General features: G+C 35.7%; 2 protein-coding genes and 1 long non-coding RNA gene across 6 annotated transcripts; all 3 read right to left on the reverse strand.

Annotated features, from left to right (window-relative positions):
* Positions 1-19: 19 nt before the first annotated feature.
* On the reverse strand, positions 20-12950 carry LOC139973122 (uncharacterized). 2 transcript variants are annotated; one of them, XM_071979558.1, is made up of 5 exons: positions 11035-12950; positions 10215-10487; positions 8696-8842; positions 4520-4613; positions 20-4048 (listed from the first exon to the last, which is right to left on the reverse strand). In XM_071979558.1, exons 1-5 carry the CDS (start codon positions 11099-11101, stop codon positions 3208-3210), a joined length of 1422 nt encoding a protein of 473 aa, XP_071835659.1. In that variant the 5' UTR covers positions 11102-12950; the 3' UTR covers positions 20-3207. The 2 variants fall into 2 exon arrangements, with proteins under 2 accessions (XP_071835659.1, XP_071835658.1); XM_071979557.1 differs by having other exon boundaries at positions 8696-8983; positions 11035-12945.
* Positions 12951-13087: 137 nt separating this feature from the next.
* On the reverse strand, positions 13088-23094 carry LOC139973151 (uncharacterized). The gene is made up of 5 exons (XR_011795146.1): positions 21902-23094; positions 21121-21420; positions 20840-20896; positions 19859-19955; positions 13088-15594 (listed from the first exon to the last, which is right to left on the reverse strand). It is a non-coding gene; the product is annotated as an uncharacterized lncRNA (long non-coding RNA).
* A 367-nt stretch (positions 23095-23461) lies between these two features.
* On the reverse strand, positions 23462-27858 carry LOC139973148 (uncharacterized). 3 transcript variants are annotated; one of them, XM_071979620.1, is made up of 7 exons: positions 27756-27830; positions 27532-27628; positions 27066-27230; positions 26512-26628; positions 26058-26129; positions 25094-25187; positions 23462-24810 (listed from the first exon to the last, which is right to left on the reverse strand). In XM_071979620.1, the coding sequence occupies exons 3-7, from the start codon at positions 27127-27129 to the stop codon at positions 24444-24446; spliced, it is 714 nt and encodes a 237-aa protein (XP_071835721.1). In that variant the 5' UTR covers positions 27130-27230; positions 27532-27628; positions 27756-27830; the 3' UTR covers positions 23462-24443. The 3 variants fall into 3 exon arrangements, with proteins under 3 accessions (XP_071835721.1, XP_071835720.1, XP_071835723.1); XM_071979619.1 differs by lacking the exon at positions 27532-27628 and having other exon boundaries at positions 27756-27858; XM_071979622.1 differs by lacking the exon at positions 26512-26628 and having other exon boundaries at positions 27532-27826.
* Positions 27859-27979: the final 121 nt, after the last annotated feature.

Here is a 27979-nt window from a genome sequence, read left to right on the forward strand (position 1 = left end):
ATAGGATTATCCATCCGTAATATGCCAATTTACTTAATTCCCGACTCCCAAAGCTGATAATTTACATAATCCGTCCTCGATATATCACTTTAGAAACCTTTTGTAGTTTCCATCCTTAAAGATACTGTCATTATCCATCCCCCTCCATCCTCCCCATCAGCATCGGAATCAGTTTCCCTACATCGGAACCAGCTTCAACGGTCCCACTTCTTCCTTTTTTTAAATCCAGGATTCGCCTCAGATGACAATACGTAATTGCAATGACTTATGACTGTTAAGTGAATGCAGTATTAAATTTGACATTTTCGAGACAATTAAGGACATCAAATCTTTAGTGTGCGTGTGTGGAGGGGGAAGGGGGGGTGGGGTGGTTGCAGGGGTTAAGCTGGGTTATCTAACATTTTAAATATTCATTGTCACCGGGCAATTAAAATAAATATGAACATCACAAATGACACTCAGTTACACATATTAGACATTATATTCCATGAGAGTTGCTCTCTTTCTCTCAAAGTATTTAACATAACATATGGATAATTTAAATAAACACATTTGTATGTGAATTGATTGCCTGTTACTGATTTTCCACCTCAATAAAATTATTTAATACAAGTAAAGAATAACACATATCCACTGTTAATTATTACCACATGTCTTTAGTACGTCAGTACGTGAAGAGTTGATATATTTCTAGGTCGGATAATTACTGTAGGCTGAGTAAAGTGCGGAGGTCTACTATTATCTTTAATTTGTTCATATTTGGCAAACCAGTAATATCACACTAAACCAAAAATAATCCTCCAGCTCAACTAACTTGAATTAATTACATTAAGCTGTCTCTGATTGGTGAATAATTAGTCGAGACCCTAATTTGGGTGACTGACGGACGAGGCGCAGCCGAGTTCATTATTGCGTAAACTGTTGGGTCGAGACTGCTTGTTCACCAATAACAGGCAGCCTAAATAAATTATTCCTAATATAACGGATGGTCAGAATATGATGTCATAGCATCCAATCATATACGCAATAATGAAATAATAAAAGATAAATACAGGGAGATTATGAAGGGTTCATAATATGGGTCTGTTTTCTGGGGATGGTTAGTGTATGAGTTGTCTGCATTCGATAATTTGATATTATGCAGTAATAACTCGCTTCTGTTTCCTTAATGAATGATGACGTTATGTCCAGCTAGTTAGCGGGCAAAATACTTCTTTGAATAACACCCTCATTTGGAATTCTTTTAATCCTCTTTATATTTTCGTGTGTTTCTTTATTTCCCCACTTGCTCTAGAATGACAAAGATATACCATACACCCACAACACTTTTAAGATTTAGCAATCAATCCAGTTTTACCATACATGTAATCAATGTCGTTTTACAAACTTATTATGAATGTGAATTTCTATGGTTTTATTATTCAAATTGGAAGTAAAGCTGGAACAATATACAAAGTACTTAAATAACTTTTCGATAGTGTGCCTTCTCTCGAGTCAAAGCCTAGCATAATCCCTGTCCTCAAAGATCTCGAGAATATCTGGCAACCGCAGAGTAAAGATAAATGGTTCATACTTCACATATCTCATTCTTTATGCTTGACCCTAAGTAAATCAAAGGTATCTTGCTCTCAAGACTCTGTTCCTGGAAGTTGGAATTGAAGGGTCCACTAAACTATTCACGTCCTATATCAACAAGTTTGTGGATCATACCTTAATGATTACTTTCGGCAGACAATAAATGTTGTTATGTTGTAAATCGTTAACCGGATATCAGTCAATAATTTACATTGAACCATTTGAAATGAGCCTTTAAACATCTCGCGTCAATAAATTAAAGTGGGAAGCCGACTTTGTCTAACACGTTGACCATTGGCTCAGTTCATCAATTGTACACACAATCTTAATAGGAAATCATGTTGTGGATAAATGACATGTTGTCAAGGACAAATGATGTCATCCAATGGTGTTCTGTGGTTTATATGAAGGTAAAAGCACATATTTTGGTTGTTTTATTAGCATTATTAAAATAATAGGTTGATATTAACATTTAGGCCTACAGCGACCTACAGAACTAGCAATAAAGTCTTCCCTTTGTCTTGAACTAAGGGAAATCGAAAGTAAGATTCTGCCAAAGTCATCGTTTAGTATCTAACGGATGATAACTTTGTATCGTTAAAGGTTTTTTCCTGGCTTTAATGTTATTACTATATATAAAGGTATGAAAATATGAAGGGTTTTTACAACCGTCTTTGTTATCTTAAACTGCAACTTGTGTTTAATTAATCACACATTGGTGGTAGCACACTCAAGCGGTGAAGGAAAGATACTTACGATAGTTGAAAACGTTACCCTGTTACTTCACTCCAAGAACATAGCAAGGGTTTCAAATGTGAAAACATCACATTAACCTTTCGGGGTAAAAAGTTGTCTTAGTTTATATTAACTATGACAGTACAATAATATGAAATAGCCCAATGTTTGTATCCAGTTAGGTATATTTCTTATAACAGAAGCCGTTACCCAATAATCCTTTAATATTATACGCTTTGTTCAGAATATTAAAACGTTGCAATTCATTTCATGAAAGCATGTACACATAAATATACTTTAATTTGTAGTTGATTGAAACAGGTCTAATATTCATCATTGTTTTGCAAGGAACGAATATGAAATATCTATTCGTATATTATCTGGCTTAGTTGCATGTAAAGTAATGTATAAACTTTCGTTTTTGCGTCGATTACCTTTTTTGACAGTTGAACAATTCTGAAAGGGAAAGTTAAGCAAACGATAAACCATTTTCTAAACAGACAATGTCATGAGAAGGTCTTGTTCAGTTTTGCTTATCCTCAGTTTGCATTCAACCCAATTTTAATTGAATTGAACTGACACATATATAATGGGCATTCATATCCATGGATTGTTATTATTATTTTTACTGCCTATGGTGTAACATACTTCTATTTCATGACTAATAGCACAATGGACAATATGTGTTGTAAAAATACATGCATGCGGCGCGTACCGAGCTATATTCGTTATTTTTCAAATGATACCTTACTGTGGGTCACTGTCCAAAAAAGACAAAGATGAGACGATGAAAACAGTAAATAAAAAGGGCCCCAAAGTGCAACTTCTAGGTATCATGATTGTTGTTTTTCTTTGACACAATAATCTTACTGTATAAACCGTACCCATCAGCACGCTCTATTCAGAACTGCTCTCCTTGAGTGTAGCATACATTATAGTGTTAGAAGCAGAATGATGACAACATGAACTAACATTCTTAGTTGCAGTCACACTTTCCCTTTGCAAAGAACTAGGACCCTGAAGCTGTTCGAAAAGTCGTTTAGCATTTAGAAATGTCGAATTAACATCATTACTATCTGTGGAGTGAATATCATTGATTCCCCCACGAGCTGTCGGGTCCCTTTCAATATGTTCTTCCCCTTCTTTATTTAGAAAAACTATCTTCTTTTTCCGACATTTAAGAGTGTCTGTTTCATAGTTGAGTTTATCTTGCGTTGGGCAATCTGTCACACCTGGTATTTGATGCGCTCTACATACCTCAATATCAACGACAGCGTAAGGCTCTATGAGTTCATGAAAGCATGCTGAACTAGTTTCGCCCTTCTCGTCTTCTTCAATATTTTGAAGTTCATCAACCTCTTCATGATCCTGAGAAGATGGAGAATTAGTTGATTCCAATATTTCTTTTACTGATTGGTCAAAGAATTGACATGAAGCTCCTCTATATGTCTTGTATGTCACCACACCAGGTTCAACTTCAAGATTGCTATCTTCAATTGCAATATAAGTTGAAGGTTGATCCATATCGACAGGAGCAGATATTTTGAAGGATCCCACGTGATAAGAATGTCTAACACAGCATCTATTCCTTTCCATTGTAATTTCATCTTCATTATCTACATTAAAGGCGTCACAGTTATTTATTCCGCTACCTGTGCGTGACAAATACGAATCCAGTGGACACTCCCGTGCTCGTCGCCACCATCGTGTTATGCTCCTTAAAACACCCGGGCGGCATCTGTGAATAGTAATATGGAAAAAAAAACATGAAACAAGACAAACACAATAAATAACCCTCAAACTAAAACAGAACATATATCTTTGAAAATAGCCCCTCGTCTTTCACTTCCTATATCCCTCGGGCCAATATTTAACCTGCACCAACACAATGACAGTTGTAACGCCATAATTCTTCTTAACATTTTTTAGCTTTGCAGCATAGGCATTGGTACTACAGGAATAATGTTCAAGACAGGGATTATTCAGATGATCGGCTGTTTTGGTAGAACCTTGTTCAAATTCTCCCTATATTCACAGTTTTTTTTGGTAAGTTTTTTCATTCTGTAATTTTCCCAATGTTGCTGTTTGCTTTTATAAAAAAAAATACTGCATAATGATTATGGAGCTACCTAGAGTTATCCAGTCCCCAAACTATGGCGTCGAGCTCATGCGTATGACAAACGTTTGACATAGACCATTCTATACTTACTTGGAAATGAAATAGACCGAGCCAATAACCGACATGCACCCGAGGATAAATGACGTAGAAGATATAAGGAAATAAATTCCACCGAAACCGCTTTCTGTAAATTAAAATGATTCACCAGATCAAACCAAATAAATTGGATACTGGATATTTCGTGAACCAACATAAGTTTCATTTTACACTGCCATTAACAGTTTATTCAAAACGATATAACTTTTTTGTCTTATTGAATTTAATGCTGTAAGCTAATTACAATTGTTTAGCCATAGAATTTTGAATCGAGACAATAACTCAAATAATAATAATTTTATACCGCAATAACTTGTTAATCATTAAATGTAAGATAAGAGATAAGATAAGATAAGATAAGATAAGATAAGATAAGATAAACTGTATTGCATCCGATAGGGAAATTACATGCTTGCAGATAAAACAGTAAGATATAAAAACGATACTATACAACAATAAGAGAACAAACAGCAGGACAATAAAAGCATAAGAAATGCTAATAACAATGAACGGGAACAGATGGGCCGAAGCTCACAGAATGGCAAGGAATAAAAAGTATAAACAAATCACAAACGGTAAATATGATAAGAACCCAATGAAAGAAGGAAAGACAAAGGCAAGAGATTAGCGATTAAAAGATGCATTAAAAATTCTAACAGCTTGTCCCATGAAAGATGAGGGGCAACGATTAGTATGAGCCTTCGGAGGTCTCATCCTCCCACTACGAGGGATAATACAATTATTTAATGGAGCGTGGAGAGGGTGATCGATATCCTTGAGAACTGAATGAAGCTTATCATCAACCCGACTATCAAAGACCTCGTCAACCATTGGCAAGCGTTTCCCAACAGCCCTACCTGCCCGTATAACAGTATCATCTAACACTTTCTTGGATGTCTTATTTATGTTACCAACCCAGGAAGTTATGCGGTATGACCAAACACTACTAATAATAGAGTTGTAAAAAATGGATAAAATGTTCTGGTTCACGTCAAAAGAGACGTTTGGCAACATACTCAACATGTGCATCCCACTTTAGCTGATCATCCATAACTACACCCAAATATTTGTACTCAGTTACCCTATCCACTGTCTTACTGTCAATGACCACAGGTTCGGGCTCTATCTTGTTCGCTCTCCGGAAGTCTATAATGAGTTCCTTCATCTTGCTGACGTTAAGATGGAGATAATTCCTGTCGCATTCAGCAACAAAATTGGCAATTTGTTCACGGTAGATCCGGTCATCGTCATTTTTAATCCGGCCAACGAGAGCAGTGTCATCCGCGAACTTGATGAGCGGACAGCTGAGGTCAGTGGAGCGTATTCCGGAGGTATACAGAGTGAATAGGAATGGTGCTAACACAGTGCCCTGTGGTGCTCCAGTGCTACATTCCATAATGTCAGATACAACATCACGACCGATACGTACAAATTGTGAGCGGTTAGTGAGATAGTCCAATACCCATCGAACCAAAGCATGTGGCACATCATCAGATCCAAGTAAAACGTTAGCTAAAATATGAGGTTGCATCGTATTAAAAGCAGATGAAAAATCAAAGAACATGATGCGAGCGGAGACGTTACCAGATTTAGAGTCTTCGAGATGGGAGTATAATGTGTCCAATGTGAACAGGAGTGCATCGTCAGTGTTGCGTCCCTTCCTATATGCGAACTGGTGATCATCCATTAGGTTTACAGTTAGCCTTTTGATATACTGCAATATAAATCTTTCACATGATTTCATGGCTACGGAAGTGAGCGCCACCGGACGAAGATCATTCATGCTGGTGATAGTTGACTTTTTGGGCACCGGAATAATACAGGATTGTTTCCATAGGCGAGGGATGCACTGGGTCCTAAAGCACAAGTTGAAAATGTGGGTGAAGATATATGACAATTGATGGTTACATAGTTTCAAAACTCGCGGTGAGAGTTTGTCCGGTCCAGCTGATTTTGATGCGTTCAGCCGGGAGAAATCTCGAAGTACATCATCCTCTGTTATGGTTAGGAAAGGCGCGGACTCCCCGGAAGTTACTCTGAGAATACGTTCGATTTCATCCGTGAAATCGTGGCAATCGAACCGGTTATAAAATGAGTTCAGTTGATTGGCGTAGGTTTGGGAGTATTCTAGTAATGAGCAATGCTTCGAGCTACCGTTAGTATAACCGCTCATCAAACGCATGCCGGTCCACACATCCCTAATGTTGTTTGTTGTGAAATTATTTTCGATTTTCCGTTTATAAGCATCTTTCTCTTGTTTGATTACAGAGTTAATCTCCTTCTGAATTAGCTTCAAGTCATTTTTAGAACCCGTTCTGAATATCAGTTTCTTCTTATTGATCAACTGTTTCACCCTTTTAGTAATCCATGGCTTGTTATTGGGGTAACATTTGACTTTCTTCGTGGGAATGATGGCGTCCTCACAAAATTTGATATAGGAGCTGACGGTGTCCGTTAATTCGTGAATATCATCGGCAGTGTCAACAAACATTTTCCAGTCCGTGCGATCAAAACAGTCTTGGAGTTGATCCAGGGCATCATCCGACCATTGTTTGATTGTAATTACCCGCGGCTTTTCACGCTGGACGACAGGCCTGTACTTTGGTAACAGGAGAACGAGGTCATGGTCGGCTTCACCAAGCTTAGTCAACTGGGATGATACATAAGCGTCTTTGACGTTGGTGTAACAAAGGTCCAGAGTCGATTCCCCCCGTGTTGGACAATTGACGTGTTGATAAACCGTAATCCCGGGTGTTTCATTGATCCATGGTTGAAATCTCCATTAACCACAACAAGGGCATCAGGGGCTTTAGCTTCCAAATCTTGAATGGCCTTAATCAACTCAGCACTACCCGCCTTGGCAACGGACTTGTCCGGTATGTAAACAGTACAGACTAAAACGTGTGAGAACTCCCGCGGTAGATAAAATGGCCGTACAGAAACAGTTAACATTTCCAGGTGGGGGGGTGCAAACATAGTCCTTTCTGTAAACATTATTCGGGTGACACCACTTCTGGTTGACGTAAACACACACACCTCCTCCACTGCATTTACCAGCCGCTTCCAAATCCCTGTCACCACGTACCAGTTGGAATCCGTCGATGTTAACATGATCGTCACTATGGTTACCTGTCAACCATGTCTCTGTGAACGACACAATACAAGTATTCCTGAAGTCCGACAAATATCTCACACTCGCACAAAGTTCATCCATCTTGTTGCTGAGAGATTGAACATTTCCCATTATGATTGAGGGTAAATAAGGCCGGTTCTTACACTGACTATTCCTTCGTTTGACACCCCCTGCTTTCCCACGCTTTCGTCGCCTCATCTCTTTTGGTAATAGCATATCTGGTAGTCCTGTACCGACTGCGCATCTAGTACCGATTGCGCGAAATTCCGATGGAGTGTAATAGAAGACTGTCCGGGGGCCATTATGAAAAACCTCGCCATTTCCGTGGGAAACGATACAAACAGTCCCAAACACAACCAACAAAACGATAAACATCCACTTAGAGCACATATTGACAGCATTCGGTGGATAAAACAGCGACAATAGAACGATGAAACATGGAATTCGAGAGGAAACTGCAAGCTGTGTCGCCACGCGAGCAGCGCCACATATATAGATGTACCACATTCAATTACAAATGGAATTATGCAAAATAATCATTTTCAAAATATTATATTTTGGTTGGAAACGACAGTACTTGGAACGTGATCCTGCAACATTTCTGGTATGTTTAAAAGTCATAAATCGGACCCTTTTCTTAAAGTTCACCCTTTATACCAAACCCAAAGTATTATGTATATATATATATTGTTTCTTGTTATAATTTCAAGGACTTGAATAAATGTGTTTCAAACTCAACGACCTTTTATACATATTTCATGTAACATTTATATAGCAAATAAGAAAAGGGATTATTTAAGAATAGGTTGCAATATACAAGAAGGTAAATATTGTTTACCAACAGTGGCAGCAAAACTTGGTACAGATCAACATCAAGTGTGAACATAATAGCAAATACTTATGATACTGTACGAGCACGATTAAAATGTCACCATTACACTATTTTACCACAATGTTGAAGAGGATAGGTCAAAATTCATCCAAATCCTATGAAATGTCGAATTGAAAGTGAAATAGTAAGAAAAAGTTGAACTTACTCCTCTTAGCAGCCTTTTGTTTCCAAATTGCAATTCTTCCACTGCCTCCGCATTTTTCGGCTCCCGAACAAAATACACCATTTTCAAAGCAAGACTTCTTGTGCACATCTTTAGAAGGGAGTACGTCTTCGCACAAGCATTCGTTACCTCCAATGAGACCGTTGAATGAATGTGACATACATTTACGTTGACATAACTCTAAAGTTAAATCCGGAAATTTACCACCGAAATGGAAGATTTCTGAACTATCATTTGAAGAATGATGAAAGCAGCCCTGGTATTGATCGTCTTAATATGTAAATAAATATGAAATATGCAAACACGTAAATTAGGTATTCGGATATTCATTTAATGAAGTAATACATGTTGATCAATGAAATCGAATATGAAATACAGACTCAATGACGAACGCACAAGAAAACGACACTGTGAATTGAAATAGTTCACGATGTTCCTTGAGTAGTTTATCCGAGGTAAAAACTCAATAACAGACTCCAGAAAGACAACATAATAACATTGTTAATATACAATTTGTAAAAACATACAAAATTACGACCTCACAATGGATTGCTACGTCATCGTTTAATTGAGTTCTACACGGTGTTCTTTCATTGTGTAATATGAAGTACTAACTCAGAAATGGACTCCAGAAGACATAGTTATGACAAATTGAAATTGAGTATTACATGCTGTTCTTTGATGCAGAATCTAGAAATACAGATGCCCTAACGACCTCACCAGTAATCATTACGTTATCGTTTAAACGAGTACGACACGGTGTTCTTTCATTATGTTTTTTGAAGTACTAACTCAGAAATGGAATATAAACAATGTCAAGCTTTGATGTAATATGGAGAATAATAAAATCGAAACTAATTGACATTGTTAACATGTGAAAGTATATGCTGCCTAAAATCCAAGCTGTAACATTGCCGTGGTAACTTAGCAAACTTTACAATGAGCAAAGTTAGTGTTTATTTTATTGGGCTTGAAGATTAATTTAATAACTTTTTTATTTCCGTTAATGTTACTTTATTGAATGTATTTTTTTTTTTTTATTTGCATGATAGAAATTTTGGAAGTTGGTGTAAGATGGTTGCCAAGACAAATGAAGATAAAATGAGAACAATTAAGTCACGTGATATAATTGTCCACAGGCTATTACATCGTTTTACGGCGTATGATATATCGTATAAGTGACCATAGGAAAACCTAATAGAATATAACAGTATCAATATTTTCTCTTCTGAAGTGCTTTGGTATCTTAAATGAAGATGAGTCATTTTCTTTCCATAAGCATATAAGAAATGTTGGTTTAGAGGTATGCAAACCCTATCCTTAAAATGTTGACAACAGTCGCTGTCTTTATATCCTTATTCTTATTATTAAGTTTTTCTTCTTTTTTTTTCTTTTTGGGGAGTCTCCTACTTTGTTAAGCCTTGCAGGCTTTATAGGAGACTTCCCGTCACACTGTAAATTGTGATGAAACAAATAAATATACAAATACAAAATATCCTACCTTGATACACGGCCAGAGCCTGTTCTCCGCCACATTTCACAGCTCCCGCACAGAATGTATTGCACTCTTTGTCAGAAACATTTGTGAGTTTTTCATATAGGCCGTCATCCCCGTTTCTGCAGTGGCAATATGTTCCATTTTCCAAGCCGAAGTGTGTATAACTCCCAACGGCACAAAACCGAGAGCAATTTGAATGGCTTAAATCACTTTGATAGAGCCGTATTTCAAATTTTTCGTCAAAGTTACCAGAAAAGCATCCTAAGTAGTCTCTGTCTGTTTAAGAACAAACAAAAATGATCTTGGTCGGATTGGGTGAAGCGATTTACGAAAATAATATGATGACATCGAAAAGAAAAACTGGTTTACTGAGGTCACGAAATGGGTCAGCCAACATTTCTCAAAAAGTTAACCGTCTTGAGAATTTTAATTGATTTACACTATTAGTTTTATCTTAAGTTGAAAATGTGCACGTCTTTTCTGCACGTCTTCCTCTTCTATGTCCTAAATGCTCTTCAAGACAAGAAGCATTTTCGTTAATGTTTAGCATGATTATACCTTTATATAAACTTTAGCCCTGTTTACGCATTGATGAAACACTGAATAGTAGGAGGTATACCGTTCTGGAATTCTCTTTGTCTAGAAATTATAGCAATTTAAATGTTCCTTATTCTAACATAGTTGAAATATAATGATGTTGAAAAGAAACGCATTGTGAATTTCAGAGGAATTCGCCCCGTATCTTACTATGAAGGTTGTATTGTAGATTCATTATGTAACACAGAACGAGTTCATATTTTTCAGACAACAAAAGTGAGCTCACCTGCAAAACACAGCATTGTTTCACACAAAATCACAATTATAAATACTTCAGTGCTTGAGAAACACATGATCAAATGTATCCATGTAATCCTGTGCAAAGATTATGACTTCAATTCCACCATAATATGGTACAGAAGAAACTGTCTCATTTCAATCATGAACAGTTACTCGTACAGTGTGCCTCATGCCGTACTTGCTACAAACCAACCTTCAAAGTTGTCTTCGTTGATTAAGAACATAACATATATGAGAATATGCCTTTATCGACTGCACGCTAACCTATACCGAAACCAAAAGCATCGATATGCTTCATTAGTATCCTGTATAATGGTATATTTAAAGAGAATATTAAGATATATCGGTTATAAAGAAACCGAAACATGCTTACATGCATTTCAGTGATTTAGAAATATATGCTACATTATTAAAATGAATAGCTGTGTATTCTATACAATTCTTATAGCAAGGCCTGCATTGAAAAACCGAACAGAAAGTATTACCTGAGATAACACTCGCATGCCTAACACTTTATACTGTTTTAGTTTGCTACAGTAATTGACACTGATATCGTAGTCCTGCGGATTATTTTAGCTTATTCGCTTCTCAATCTTTCTTGTATATGTGCACCCGGTTTATAGCCTTATCATTGAAACTCAGTTTAAAGATTTATCAGTTAAAAGTGCGAGAAACCGTTAATCAGTTAAAACTGAATGTGTGTAAAAATTTCTTAACATGTGTTATTTCCTACCGAGAAAGAATTAACAACAGAATGCCGAAACACACGAAGCGGCGCATAACGACTGATATGTGTTAACTCCTTACCAAGACAGGATTTGATTGATTCGTGGCAATTTGCCATTTTGCCAATTTGCCAATTTGCTACAAGTCGCTTATGTGGGTTTCTACTGTCCTGGCCAATACGATATGATAGGACAATGGCAGTCCTGTAAAGTGATTCGACTTATTAGATTCTACATTGTTATGTCATGGTTTTCCTTAACCTATCCGGGAAATTTTAATATCGTGTTACAGTTGAAAGAATCCGAAAAAACATGTTTTGGCACGGGGGACGATGTGTGTGGTGGCCGTTGGTGTCCAAAGTCCTCGGAAACTTGATTTCGGTGTTTTCTTCTTTATTGGTTACTGAACTCGTTTTCAGAAATATGCTGTTTTAATTGAACACCGTTTCCTCTTTATATTAAAACATGGGATATTAAAATATCTAAAGGTGAATATTGCCCTCATTTCCATTTGAAGTTTAACTGAGATTGACATTTGCCTATTGCAAAGAAGAAAAGAAATCACAATAAATATAAAAACCTTTATTTGAAGGAACTACATAGTGAAGTAAACCGGCCCATCGCTTGATTGCTCAACATTCAGTGACAACTTCCGTGCGTAATAATTTTGTCCTCGCCACGGAGGTTTGTGGACGTAAAGTTTGTTATCAAGAAAATGCATATTGTCATGCATATTGAAATCCCTAAACTGTCTCACGAAACAATTTCAACTTGATAATTTGTTATGCCATTTCATCATATCATATCAATATCATTAACAGTAGTTTTACAATAGTTATCTTCTGTCGTTGCTGATTTCCAGATCTCTGCGTTAGGTTGTAAATTGATATGGTATCATTATTTTCGATTTTTCGTTGTGATTACGCATTTGCAAGAGGACAGTTCCATGGGGTCAAATTCAAATACGGATTTACCATATTGTTATGTAGTAACTTCAAAGTTGTATCAATACCGTTCTATACTGAGTTCAATATATCGCGAGCGGCTCATCACAGTTAATTTACTCCATTACTCCTATTGATAGCGGTAAGGAAATGTATAGATTAGAGGAGGACCTTGCCACATTACAATATTCTGTGTCAGTTAGCTATTTCGTCTACATCTGCCCATGTAGGCAGATGCTTTCAAAAATTACATTCCTAAAACAAGTGTTTGTATTAATCATTGAAATTGTGACATCTGGAATATTAGCTCAATATGTCAATGCTCGTTGCATTTTGAATTTTAACAATTTCTCTTTGAGTAGAAATAGTAGTTTTCTTTTCTCTGTAGATAACTGTTTTACAGGAAATAAGGAAAGACGAAAGCCTTGTTTACATTACTTATAATCATACAGTCTGCTGTTCACAGATGCATTCACAAATTATCGCTAAATTTAAACCAGAAATGCAAAAGTGCACGGTGCTTATGTAAATAGTCGTGCGTTTGTGGTATCTGAGACTAGAAGGTTGCGGTCTTTAGATATCATGGTTCCTAAAGTTTCCACGATTTTATCTATGTCACTGAAATGAAACGACCTCTCAATTGTATGTTTAAATTCAATGTATGTTTAAATTTAAATTCATTTCAAATAGTGAATTGTACCATCTATCCGTATTTATGCACCGGCTAATTAGTTGATATGTATTCGTGAGTTTCCTTAATTTGTTGTAAGATTAAGGGTTTAAAATGTTTGATTTTATTTCCCACTTTCACATTATTCCAAACAAGACCAAACATTTAAAAGGAAGAAAAAGATAATCTTTCAACAATTGTGAAAAACAGAATACACACTTTGCTAATAAACTATAAATATATCAATTAATGAACTCGTCCATCCAGACCTTTTCATATCGATGTACATTATTATCATGCATGACAATAACCCTTGACCTTATCCAGGAAGAACCCCCGACAAAGTGCAGTGATTGTTTGAAATAAACATCAAATATATATCAACTGTTTCAGGCATTTCCTTAGGTCATCATTATTATAATCCAAAGTAATAACCGTTGACCTTCGCGAGGCTTGTGACGATGTGATGTGATTGCTGGTGATGATGTGATGCGATTGGTTGAGAGAAATAGTACTGCAACCAATCTTACGTTTTAACTGTAAAATAGTAAAGAAGGCGAGAGATCCAGGTTTGAATCATCCTTCCCTTTGGCTGCAGATAACTGTATTTGCCCTTTGCCCTCCTAATCCTGGTAGTGGGTTCTTCTTCTCACGTGAAGCACCTAAGTACAACATATGAGATATTATTGAGATATCTTGTCACAATCAAAGCGTTACAGACAAGTACGAGTAAACACACATTAACAAGCATACCGTCATGGCTTTTTCTTACGATACAAATCAAAACCAAACATTCAGATCTTCGACATATAAAGTGCAAACAAAAAATAGTTGTAGTGTTCAGCTCTTGTTAAATGAGTATAAACCAATTTATCTCTCCACGTTGTTCTAGTCCTCATGTTGATGGAATTGATATATTCATTGATAACAGTGCAATACCTCTTGTCGGTCAATCGCGCTATAAATTTCTCTGTGTTTATCTTGAGTGCCAACGGAAGTTGTAGCATAATATTGGCACTCATATTTAGACAACATTTGACAGTGTTGTTGTTAGATTTATTGGTGATAGGGGTAAATATCCATGAGCAAAACAATATACATGTTAAATCTCCAATAAAGTTTGTATGATGATTTTTTTTTTAATTTAATGTGTTAATATATCGCACTCCCTAAAATAGAACCAACGTTTAAGTGACTTCCTGTTTGTCACGAAACACTGTTAGTGTAGAGAAGAGGGCAACGAAAGTTAATTTATTTGTTGCAGACAATAATAGTATTGAATGAAACCAAAAGATAATCATAACAATGTCAGTAACATATTGAAAGAAAATTAAAGAAAGGGGTTGATAAGTTAATTTCATACTGATGATAAAATAGCTCCTGTATATTGCTATAAACTGTCACGTATCGAAACCGATGTTGTACATTAAACCGACATATTTTATTAGTAAACTGTGAATCTGCTGCGATTCAGGTAAAGGAAGAAGGAAAATAAAAACAGTAAGAAAGAGAGTAAAAAATAAACAGTGCTATTGTTGAGTGAATAAAACGACGTAATTGAAAGCAATGAAGCCTGTCATTTGGGAGGTCATGGGTTCGATCCTCGGCATGCCCAATTAAGGTGGGTGATTTTTTTGATCCAGGCGAAGTTCCCATCTGAACTGGCCTTAAAAATTGTTTACAATTTAATAATTATCCAAGACTGTAAATCGGAAGTGTAAGTAATAACCCATTTATGGATTAGGCATACGTGGCTGCCTAGCGTTGTAAAGTAACTGCCTTCCGTGTCGATATATACACTCGCTTCAATCTTATATACTTAAAGTTATAACTAAGCGAAATCAGCTATAACACTAAACTCCACTTCGTGTTCTCAATAACGGTAACAGTGGAAAAAAAAAACTCCTCGTACATTTCGTGTTTAGATATCATATAACCCTAATCCATACGCATCAAGTGAGTCAGCTTCCTGTGAAGGTCCCGTCTCCCTTCCTACCGTTACATTGCCTGTATCTTGTAAGGAATGATCTATTGATTCACAAAGAGTTCCATGATATGATTCAACAACATACTCCACGTCGGTCATATCATCCGGGTTCTCAGCTAAATATGAATGACGTACATCTATATTTGGTCTTCTTTCGTTATCATATTTAATTGTCGGTTTGGGGCGCATCTGCGTAAGGTACCAACGTGAAATCGTAGATCTGGTGGCAAAATGTAAGATTAATGAAGATAAACTAATTTTAAAGAGAGAGAAAAAATACACCAAGTCTTCATGACATTACGGCATGCAGAGGTGCGCTCGAAGTTATGTCAAAGTGAAATGGTGTACCCAATGTAGAGATATAAGACTATTTGGTCATTTTGATGGATCAGAAAAAGTTGAACACGCGCATTATCTATCTGTGTTGACATATTCTGATGTAGACACTCAATTCTTATATAAACTATTCCAAATTTATCTTATTTGATTTTTTCCTTGATGTAGGATTTTTTCGGTCACATTAAAATATTGTTCATTCATACTTAGTAAAGATTCCTAAATCCTATTGGTCCGTTCAGGTCAGCTGACCGTGGTTAATCCTGTGAGTAACGCACGGTAAAATTACCGGTGGATGAATACAATTGTTACCATGTTTTGTCGTCTGCTTTGCTGAGCTATTGAAATTCATCAAAAACACAAAATCTTGTTCAAAAGTCTTGCAAGATGCCATCACAGGTAAAGGACGCGAAACCATGGATCCGCACTCGAGTCTAGGCCAAAGTGTAGGCTGCACAGCTGTTGCCTCCAACAATGACATTAACGTTACTGCTGCTGTTAGGGCTGAAACGTCTAACATGTCCAAACTGTTTTCCAAATGTTCTTTCCAAAGTCCTGCGAATGTTTACTACCAAAATTCATAGTAATATCCGTATTAAAACACCAAACAGTTGTGGATGCTTTGAGTTTAAATATATCCAGTATCTGTCCGTAATTAAGTGTTCGCAAGGTCGTTATGTTGCTCATAGTGTTATAAAGTTAAAGTTAACGACCGCAGTGCCAAGCACTGTGTAGTGTGTACGTTCAAGTGAGTGTACGTGTTCAATACAAGGCCTACTATGTTATCGTATGGCTGTATACCATACGTACATGTTTGTCCCTAGAATGGTTGCTATGGGAACCAGAAGCTGTAGGGCATTGATATGATGAAGCCAATTAGTAATTGTTTGTAGTTCCTTGTTATTGAGACCTTTCAAAAATAGTTTTATGGCCGCAATATTGCCAAAAATTAGTTAAATATTATTATGGTTCATCTTTTATGAATGACAGCCTTTCAAAGACGTTTCCTTTATCATTATTCACTATCGTTCAGTATTACTTTATAATTGCACATGTACATTAATGTTATGCTGGTTGTTAATCGTTAATTCGACTTACGGGGCATCACTTTAATAAATCTTCGGTTATATTTAACCAAAAATGTTTTTATTATGATTTTTCCCCCACACAAATGGTAGTGTATGAATGAACGGGGTTAATCAACGGTCTAGCGTATGGCGGGCCATCAGTCTCAAATCATGGGAGATCGACTTATACCGATTTAAATCGACATATACCAGTTTCCTTCGACATATACCAGTTTCCCTCGACTTATACCAGTTTCATTCTACATATCATCGATTTAAATCGACATATACCAGTTTACTTCCACATATCATCGATTTAAATCGACATATACCAGTTTCATTCTACATATCATCGATTTATTTTACTTATCATCGATTTAAATCGATGATAAGTAAAATAAATCGATGATATGTCGAAGGAAACTGGTATATGTCGATTTAAATCGATGATATGTAGAATGAAACTGGTATATGTCAATTTAAATCGACATATCATCGATTTATTCTACATATCATCGATTTATTTTACTTATCATCGATTTAAATCGATGATAAGTAAAATAAATCGATGATATGTCGAAGTTAACTGGTATATGTCGATTTAAATCGATGATATGTAGAATGAAACTGGTATATGTCAATTTAAATCGACATATCATCGATTTATTCTACATATCATCGATTTATTTTACTTATCATCGATTTAAATCGATGATAAGTAAAATAAATCGATGATATGTCGAAGTTAACTGGTATATGTCGATTTAAATCGATGATATGTAGAATGAAACTGGTATATGTCGATTTAAATCGACATATCATCGATTTATTCTACATATCATCGATTTATTCTACATATCATCGATTTATTTTACTTATCATCGATTTAAATCGATGATATGTAAAATAAATCGATGATATGTCCATTTAAATCGACATCTACCAGTTTAAATCGATGATATGTCGAATTAAATTGGTAGAAGTCAATTTACGTGGACTTATACCAGTTTCTAGCGTCTCAAATCGACATATACCTATTTAAATCGACATATCATCGATTTAGCTCATTAACATATTCCAAATCCCGATTTCGGTGATGATTGACATGTGGAGATACATCACGTGTAGTCACCTGACAAGGCGGGCGAGTAATTTAATAGTTCCAAAATTACGAAGCTAGAAAGGGTGTTCATCATGGTTATACAGTATGTCAATGGTAATTATGAACAATTACTTGCAAAAAGATTTCGGTGTAACAATAAGGCTGAAATAACAGATATGTCAATGACGTGCAATTATCTCAATGCAAACTGGGCTTGTCTACCCGAACACGTGGCGCTATAGTATAGGAATACACATGCAACTGAATAGGCCCACAGTACGTACACAGATGCAATTACCTACTCCAGTTACACCATAAACAAAGATGATATTGTTCTGCAGTGAGGCCTACTGTAAGGTTACGTTTTAATGTAGCTAAGTATATACCCATGGGGTTTAACAGTTACAGTATTCAAGCTCAAATCATGCATTCCACTGTGCTCGTGTTTATTTTCAATTATTCGCCCGCCTTGTCAGGTGACTTCACGTGACGTATCTTCACATGTCAATCATCACCGAAATCGGGATTTGGAATATGTTAATGAGCTAAATCGATGATATGTCGATTTAAATAGGTATATGTCGATTTGAGACGCTAGAAACTGGTATAAGTCCACGGAAATTGGCTTCTACCGATTTAATTCGACATATCATCGATTTAAACTGGTAGATGTCGATTTAAATGGACATATCATCGATTTATTTTACATATCATCGATTTAAATCGATGATAAGTAAAATAAATCGATGATATGTAGAATAAATCGATGATATGTCGATTTAAATTGACATATACCAGTTTCATTCTACATATCATCGATTTAAATCGACATATACCAGTTTCCTTCGACATATCATCGATTTATTTTACTTATCATCGATTTAAATCGATGATAAGTAAAATAAATCGATGATATGTAGAATAAATCGATGATATGTCGATTTAAATTGACATATACCAGTTTCATTCTACATATCATCGATTTAAATCGACATATACCAGTTTCCCTCCACATATCATCGATTTATTTTACTTATCATCGATTTAAATCGACATATACCAGTTTCATTCTACATATCATCGATTTAAATCGACATATACCAGTTTACTTCGACATATCATCGATTTATTTTACTTATCATCGATTTAAATCGATGATAAGTAAAATAAATCGATGATATGTAGAATAAATCGATGATATGTCGATTTAAATTGACATATACCAGTTTCATTCTACATATCATCGATTTAAATCGACATATACCAGTTTCCTTCGACATATCATCGATTTATTTTACTTATCATCGATTTAAATCGATGATAAGTAAAATAAATCGATGATATGTAGAATGAAACTGGTATATGTCGATTTAAATCGATGATATGTAGAATGAAACTGGTATAAGTCGAGGGAAACTGGTATATGTCGAAGGAAACTGGTATATGTCGATTTAAATCGGTATAAGTCGATCTCCCATGATTTGAGACTGATGGCCCGCCATACTAGCGTGCGTTACTCACAGGATTAATGCACGATCGGGGGATAATGCAAGCGATGCACGAGGGCGGAGCCCGAGTGCATCCACGCTAGACCGTTGATTAACCCCTTATTGAAAACCTCACAGACGCAAGGAAACTCGTTCGGGAGCTGCGTGATTTCCTTGGGGTAAACTCATGCCGCATGTATATGCCAACAGATGACAACAACAGTCATGTTTTTTTCAATAAATATTTGCAAGGATTGAGTATCAGCATGCCTATTCATTAGTCTATTTCATTGTTGAAAACGTAACCCTTGCTCTTTCTCTATATATCGTGGTATTATGACATTGCGTCATGTAGTATAGATAGAGGAACGGTGATGGGTCCCATCTCTCACACTGGACCCGGGGCTTCTGAATCCTTAGCATTACACAATTGATATATTATTATTGTTATAACTAGTTTATTTTATGATATAGTAGAATATCGATATTTACCTGCACAATACAATTCCGGCAATCCCACCAATTAACACTCCTTCAACAAACAGGAACGCTGTGATGAAATACCTGCTGGAAGTCACGACAGCAGGATCTGTGCTAATGAACAATACAAGCTTCCAGAAGGTAAATACAAATAAATAAAACGAGTAGTACATAACCTACACACACACAGGGGAGTAAGAGCTTGGGGGCAAAACATCAGAGGGGCACTTTCACAACCACCACTCGTTATGCTATATACGATACACACCGGCCATGTCACTTAAATATATATAATGTGTTAGTATGCTATCAATACTAGTATGGTGCACGTGACTCTATCATCCTGCATACTGTACTACATACTGTACTTCTGTCCATCCATAATTTAGAACTTTCCGAAAAAATCCTCCTGTGTTCATTACTTGAACAAAAGTCTTTAGCAACCTCGGTTAAATCCTTAGCATGTACAGTTTAAAGATAAATAATTAAAATAAAATATTAAAATTAAAAAACGCTTAAGATATCCAAAAGACAGTTCTTCATCAAAGGGGAAAATATTTATTTACCAGTAGGGCACATTTGCTATTTTGAAAAAAAGTGGGGGAGCACGTGCCCCTAGTGCCCCCTGGTCCTACCCCCTGCACACACATATGTATATGTATACCATAAAATACACACACACACACCTATGTATTATATATATATAGCAAAGATTCAGTTGTTCATTTCCTGCTGTAATACTGCTCAATGCATGAAAGTAGAGCAAGTGCATAATATAGTATACGTAGCCTATATTTTATGGTAACCTACATCACGTTGCTACTCGAGGTTGACGGTCAATGCGGCGATCATAATACAACAGCATAGTTAAGCATGATCATTCTCGTTAGTTAACAATTTTCTCGCTTTGATAATTTGCTTAGGTCATTGTAAATTGGATTCGTTAACCTGTAACCAACTAATATACAATCCCACGTGAAAGGTAATACATACCTTGAGATGGAGTTGCTTCGGTTGTCAAGTTGACCTCAACAGGAATCGAGTATGGTGCTAACATAGAAAAGAGAAAAATTTATAGTAAACAGAACATCTGATTCAAACTATTTCAACATTTCCTATTTAAGTAAGTAAATTTGAAGCAATTTTCACCCTGAGGAAATGTTTTCAATGTAAAATATGTCACGTCACATAACGGTTTTTCCAAGCTCTAAATTCGTGATAATTATATGACTGGGGCAATTTTGTAATATTACCACGAATAGCAATAGACTCACTTATATTTTTTAGTTCCTTAATGTGGTCCCAGATTGCAACATATCCATAACCTCCACAAGTCTCCCCACCTGGACAAGTTATTCCTTCCTCTACACATTAATGGTCTTCAAGAAACTGAGAGTTGTTTCCGTCCCGCGGAGACTCGAAGCTACAGAAACATTTGTTTCCTTCTGCTAAGCCAATGAAAGGATAGGCTTGACAACGTTCCATGCATGATCTAAGAGTTAGTTCGGTAATTGATCCCATGAAATGAAAGTCGTGGTCAGTCGTATGGTTCAAGCATCCAAAATAAGTAAAATCTGTAGGAAAACAAAACAGGCCAAGTAAATATTTCAGACATTGCAGTCCTGGATTCTGCTGTAAATTTAATTTTAAAAGAAGCTTTGTTTTTAATTGTGTTCTAGCCGATATTGTCTACGTACGATGTATTGTTCGTATATCTTCAAGACTCAACTTGATGTGTGTTACTTGTACAGTACTGTGGTTCCTACGAACACTATATTTAAACAGAAACATCTATGAGTGACTTGCAACAACAACATTGGAGCTCTTCGTGACGTGTTTGAAAAAGTTGATTTCATAATAATGTGTTCATAGTTCTTAAAGAAGATCAAATTGACCTCATGTCGACGAAACAATGAAAGACAATATTTCAGTGACTTACAGTAGCATCAATGCGATGCATTTGTATTTTGTTTTTATGTTTTTGCTCTTAATAGTGTCAATTTAAATGTTTTGTCATATTTAACCCACCTTATGTTTTTATATTTAACAACTTACTAGTGTAGACCGCCATTGCCTGTTTACCACCACACGTTGGTCCACCTGAACACAAAGTATCACACCGTGTATCTGTAACAGTATTGTAAGCCTGGTATTGACTTCGATCCGTCCCACAATAACAGTAAGATCCACACTGAAGCCCCAATAAAGTATAGGTATCCACGTCGCATATTCGGGCACAAAGTGAGACCGTTAGATCGGTTCGGATTTTTCTTACATCAAGTACACTGGAATGGTTACTGCTATAGCAACCAAGATAGTTCCCACCTGTTGGTAGAATGAAACATGCGGTCACAGAATCATCCTTAAAACAAATTCAAAAAAGGTATTGTAGTAACATGAATACGTTAACAAGTAACATTCACATTTAGTTTGTTATTTTTACGAATAGATTTACTAGTTAAACTCTAAAAGAACATAATGTTAGAATAACAGAAAGGACAACACAAACATTGGAAGGAAACTGACACGTTCATGGTGACATATTCCGTAAATAATAAGTTTCAAGTAAATAAATCCAAAATCTATGACTGGAATTATAAGAGACGAAGAACCTGTGTATATTTAACAATATTATATCTGATTAGAAAGTTGAAAACAATACTTTGAGATACATACAGGTGGTTTCATGTGGATGAGTTGTCGATCAATATAACTTAGTGTTTGTTACTATGACAAGTCTGCAGTACATTTATTTCAAATATATGCTAATTATTGTTTTATACATTATCTTACTTTTACCCAATATCATGGTATCTCTTCATCACAACTTTACAGAAACAGATAACAACATGTCTTGTGCATTGGTCTTAGTTGTCACGTTAGGGCCTTGTTATTGTAAAAAAAAAAGCAACCTGTGTGAATTAATTCAGTACACCACAAGTGTTAATACATCTGATTTACTCAAAAAAGTCACACATTTCATATTTTCTACTTCCAAGGAGTTTCGACGAAAAACCTCCTTGAGTATTTCAAACTTCTATCTAATACGGAATATCGATTATAGATGTAAAATAGCATTCCGTTTATTCTTGTGCAGTATTTACACGAAAATTTGAGAGAAAACAAACGTTTAAAAGACTGCCAAAATCTGAGGTTTTACTCACAGAAAATAGATCATTTGCATAGACTATTTATTATGGTAGGGGAATAAAACGTTTGCTGAGTATAACGTTCATACAACAGAAAGATTTTCGTTACTCACCAACTATACTGACATCCGATATTCCTACCAAACTCATACACGTCACAAGCGTTGTTACATAATCCATACTTCCCAAAGCGGAAGAGTTCCTGCTTTATATTAGAAATTCTCTGTTCAGATGTATGAAATATTGTTTTTCATTAATTCGACGACAGCTTTGTCTAGCTTTTATATTCGTGTGTACAAGCAGTCCAGTAATGGACAGTTTTACAAAGTGCATACACTCTTGAATGAGAAACAATGCCTAGCACAAAAACCCGTTACAAATTCTTTATGGATTTGTGTTAATTATTAACATTTAACGTTTATAAAGTGAATGAATGTTACTGATGTGAACAGCGAAACAGACAGTAAATCATTAGCTTGCCTATATAGCCAGAATATTAATTAAAATATCGCACAAGGAAATGATGCCTTCTGTCAAGGGTGACCGACGAGGTCTGATTAATTCCACATACATTAAGTTTACGGCTGCTTTTTGGCAGAAGACTGTAATTGCTCTGGCTGGAAATCGTTTCTTCGACAGTTTCAATCCAAACGAACCATTATTTTTGCTTTCAAAATTAAGAAATACTCCTTTAAAAACTACATTTATTGGTGTAATCAGCATTTCAGCGGTGCAGAGTTTTTTGTTTGACCCTCTTTTTCGTTACTTTGCTCTAGCATGTTTATATTAAGCCATTGGAGTTGTGTATGACATTTCGATGTCATTTATTATCCTGACATGTAAGACAACAAAACTATCGCTGCAAAATACATTTGTGAATCAAATTTGGTGAAAATAGCATTCAAATGATCTAGTCTAAACCTATGCTGTTTGTCGGTAATAAATCAATTTAATCAATAAAATCTTACTCTGACTGAATAATGGCGATTGTTTCAAAAGATAACTTGTTTCCTTTTCTTTTTTTAAATACCATCAATTTTGAGTTGAAGATAATAATACAAACATGATTGTCAATTAGTAGCAAATGTTTCTTGTTTATTGCTTAGTTAGTTCGTGATATTTCTTATCAACGTGATTGAAAGAACTTTACACTAAATAAATAAGACAACAGAAACTGTCGTTGTTCGTTGTTTCAAAATACTGCTCCACGGACGATCTGCCGATTTAAAGCCAAACGAACACCGTCTTCCATATTTAAACGAAATAGTTAATCGGTAGTTGCCAATTCCCGCGCATGCGTTCCGATCACGAGCAATGACTTTTAAAGTCTCACCAACGTACATTATACTCGTCTTGAATCATGTCACATTAAATAAACAAACTACTATCTCATATGTATAAATAACGTAACAAATGCAATTTATTTGTATCTGTGTGTTGCATTGAGTCTACTCCATCGTTGCGTATACTTCGCCTACATCGAAATATATAATAGAATCACAATCCGCATCATATCTATCAGCTTTGTCGACGGTCGACGCAGATTCAGAACCACACGTTTTGTCCCGATGAGATCTACTGGTATTAACATGATCATCCTTTTTATTAAAAGACAGTGACTTCAGTTTCAGAGATTTCTTTAACTCTGCTTTACCCACAGTATCTTGTATCGCAGACGGGTTAGTATCATCTGCTTGGTAATAAGTAGAATCTCCAGGTTCGTCTACTGCTGCTGCTGAGGTGTCAGTCAAAACTTTAGGAGGATCTCGCTGAAACTTCGATAGGAAGAAACTTGTTGCATTTATCAGCTTCGGGCTGTCAGAAATCAAGAGAGATATAAAGGTCAAATATAGTGTTGGGAAGTTCGTTTCGTGAAAGACGTTAGACGTTATTCTGATTACAAAATCCAGGAGGTAGACAGATTTCGGTCTATGATTTATTGCTCACAGAATGGAGTGAATGGCGATATATGATCTACAATATACAACATTCCGTGTGGAGATATTTATATTTTACTTACCACAATTCGACGAAGCATGAGCAGATATGATGAATAAAAGACACATATTTTAGTATATTATATGAATTTACACAGTACCTTAGTGTTAGATATGATGTTACCGATCCAGCTGCAAGGCCAATGCACAGAATTCCAATGACAGCAATGAAGAGAAAAACTGCACCGTTTCCTCCTGATTAATTTAAGAGAACCATGATTATGATAACAGTTTCTATCCAAAGAAAGCTAATATGACTACACTACATTATATACTTCATTCCTTGCATCTTTTTAATACTTCGTAGCATCTTTTTTACACATGAAAAGATATGTGATAGCTGTTGGTGTTATTTTACCATGAACGGATTATTACTACGTAAGATAAATGGATTAAAATCAAATGAAGACATTGGTAAACAAAGAATCAGCATACGAAATGACAAGAAGATATTAACTGGAGGACAAAACAGTACAACTGAGGGCAATTAAAGGAAAAAAATCAATTAATGAAAATGATTATGTTAAGCTATCATCTCAAGATGGTTGTGTTAATTTAAAATAGAAAGTTCGTCCTCAAAGAAAAATTTGAATAAATAGCAGAAACTTGTTGTATATCATAGTCGTATAATACAAAGGTTAAACTAACACTATCACACGTAAGCACAGAATGACAGGAAACAAGATCATTTTACTTTCGTTTCCAAATAGATTGAAATGTATATTCCTGAAAGTAACAGTATACAACTTGTTTAAAGTATATAAAATGAAAGGGACTTTGAAGAAGCCATTTGGTGCAGCCAAAATAATGAATTTCTTGATCATTTCAAAATGACAACAAAATTAAAAAACTAGATGAAATGCCATTCGCCCTACAATCTCCAAATGAGTCATGTAGGCCTTCGACAAAATTCGGCAATATTTGTGAATTTACATAATCCTTTTAACAAATCATTGCTTTTCTGTCATAACCGTAGGCAAAGTGAGAGTGAAATGTTCATCATCATAAAAATACAACAACATGTTATGTGTTTTTACATATTTATGTGTCCTTATTTGTACTCACTTGCAGTGATGTATGACTCATTATAATTGCTATTAACTAACAATTTCTCGGTAGACTTCTGACTTAATGGATCTAAAAGAAAAAAAAAGGAGTGCATAGAAAAATACTGTTGTGAAAGCTGCTTGTCTGCCTAACTACTAGTTTGAAGATTAATCACATATACTTTATTTAATAAGTATACTTGTAAAATCAACACTACATTATAAGGTTAAGGCTTATCAATAACATAATGCTGACGGCCCCAAGATTTCTTATCATATAAAGAAAATCGACTAAACTAGGGATGAAACGTTATTCAGCCCACGGTGATGTTAAGAAGAACTTTGGTTTTTAGTACGGCAAAATAAGCTACAATGGTAAACTGTGGTCTGTAGATTTCTACATGGCCCACTTGGCCCATGGTACTATGTGATTACATAAAGCCGTAGCTAAATTAAACTTGAAGATTTATTACACTCATCAGCAGTGGTGGTTAATAATTCATTTTCTGTTGAATAATTTTCTGACGTGAGACTGTTGTCTGATGACACAATTGAGGTTATCCATTCGTGGTCAGTGGTCCTTCCCTCACCTGAGTGTGAAGCAAAATCCAACTAGATATAATATATCCTTCATGTAAAGACTAACACACCTTACAACTATATGTTTGCCTTGAGTTTGGCACAATCTGATAGTATGACACTGGACCGTTACAGAATCGAGAACAGATTATACACATATGCTAGCAGTTATACACGTCAATTGATTATATAATGAAGCAGTAAACATGAATCTTCTTTCACGTATATCTATTAGTGTGGGATCAGAATGATTCGATAAGAGTAGTCGGTATAGTTTTATCGATGTAAGTCTCTTACACGATTGACTTCCATCTAGTTACAATGGAATGTTACATGGCTTTTATCAGAGCAAGGTAAAACGTAAAATTCAGCGAAAAAATACAGACCACAAAACAACTCAAAGGACTTGAAGATTACTCAGTAATGAATACATTGAAAGATGACAAACCTTTGATAAAGGAGAAAGCGCTGACCAAACAAGCAGTTAGCAGTAAAATATGTTTGCTATTCATAGTCTCGTGTGGCTGATGAGAAAACAAACTTTTCGAAAAGTGTCTGACAATTTCCTCTCAGGTAACAATACCGAACTACCGCAGGTTCTTGTCTACCTTATCTGAGATTAAAGGAAAATTCACTGTATAAAAGCAAACAATGTCATTGCGATTTTTTCTTTTGCTGTGTTATTAAAATTAAATGGGATCAGTTTCTCTAAGTAGATCAAAACGTGAGTAAGTCTTAAACAATTTGAATACCTCGTAAACTTAAACCTGATTCTTGCAAATTGTTAAGTAACTGCAAAACGAAGGAAATGGTGCTTTGTCATTCGATCTATAAGGATTTAATAATTATAAGTACAATGCAATGCATGTTTAAAGTCAACCGCACACTGTCCGACTGAATGATATGCGACTTACCTCAACTCGGCCGTTGAAACGTACTAAGATAATCAAGGAAAACCGAAAACAAACTGCTCAACATGTTGCGTTTACTCGACTGTTCGAAGGTGACTACCTTGGGATGTCAAAAATGTAACTTATTAAAGCACCGTGAATAACGTATGGAACATCGGTCGTCGTTAACAGACAACATCGCGGGAACAAATCAACTCAAATGGTAAGAAAACGTGCCAATTACTTACCTTGTCGATACCGGTCATCTTCAAATGTTGCAACTTATTATAGCAAACACGTCTTTCATCACCCGGAAATTATATGTTGTCTTCTTCGCATTATAATAAACTGAATGACGAAAAGGAAACTGTCATATAGAGTTCAACAACCTTTCGATTTGTTTTTGACAACTGTGTTCAGTTAAGAAACACTTAAACGGTAATTCAAGATTCAATGTTCATCGACAGAGATG

This window comes from Apostichopus japonicus, chromosome 9 (genome assembly GCF_037975245.1).
Source record: "Apostichopus japonicus isolate 1M-3 chromosome 9, ASM3797524v1, whole genome shotgun sequence".
NCBI classification, from domain to species: Eukaryota; Metazoa; Echinodermata; class Holothuroidea; order Aspidochirotida; family Stichopodidae; genus Apostichopus; species Apostichopus japonicus.

Coding starts and splice junctions, on each gene's coding strand:
- LOC139973122 (XM_071979557.1), bottom strand. CDS start 11,101: ATGTGTTTCTCAAGCACTGAAGTATTTATAATTGTGATTTTGTGTGAA. Junction 8,984..10,214: donor GGCTCTGGCCGTGTATCAAG/GTAGGATATTTT, acceptor TTACATATTAAG/ACGATCAATACCAGGGCTGC. Junction 4,614..8,695: donor ACAAAAGGCTGCTAAGAGGA/GTAAGTTCAACT, acceptor TTTAATTTACAG/AAAGCGGTTTCGGTGGAATT.
- LOC139973148 (XM_071979619.1), bottom strand. CDS start 27,129: ATGAATAGCAAACATATTTTACTGCTAACTGCTTGTTTGGTCAGCGCT. Junction 26,130..26,511: donor AACCACCACTGCTGATGAGT/GTAATAAATCTT, acceptor TTTTTCTTTTAG/ATCCATTAAGTCAGAAGTCT. Junction 24,811..25,093: donor ACATCATATCTAACACTAAG/GTACTGTGTAAA, acceptor GATTTCTGACAG/CCCGAAGCTGATAAATGCAA.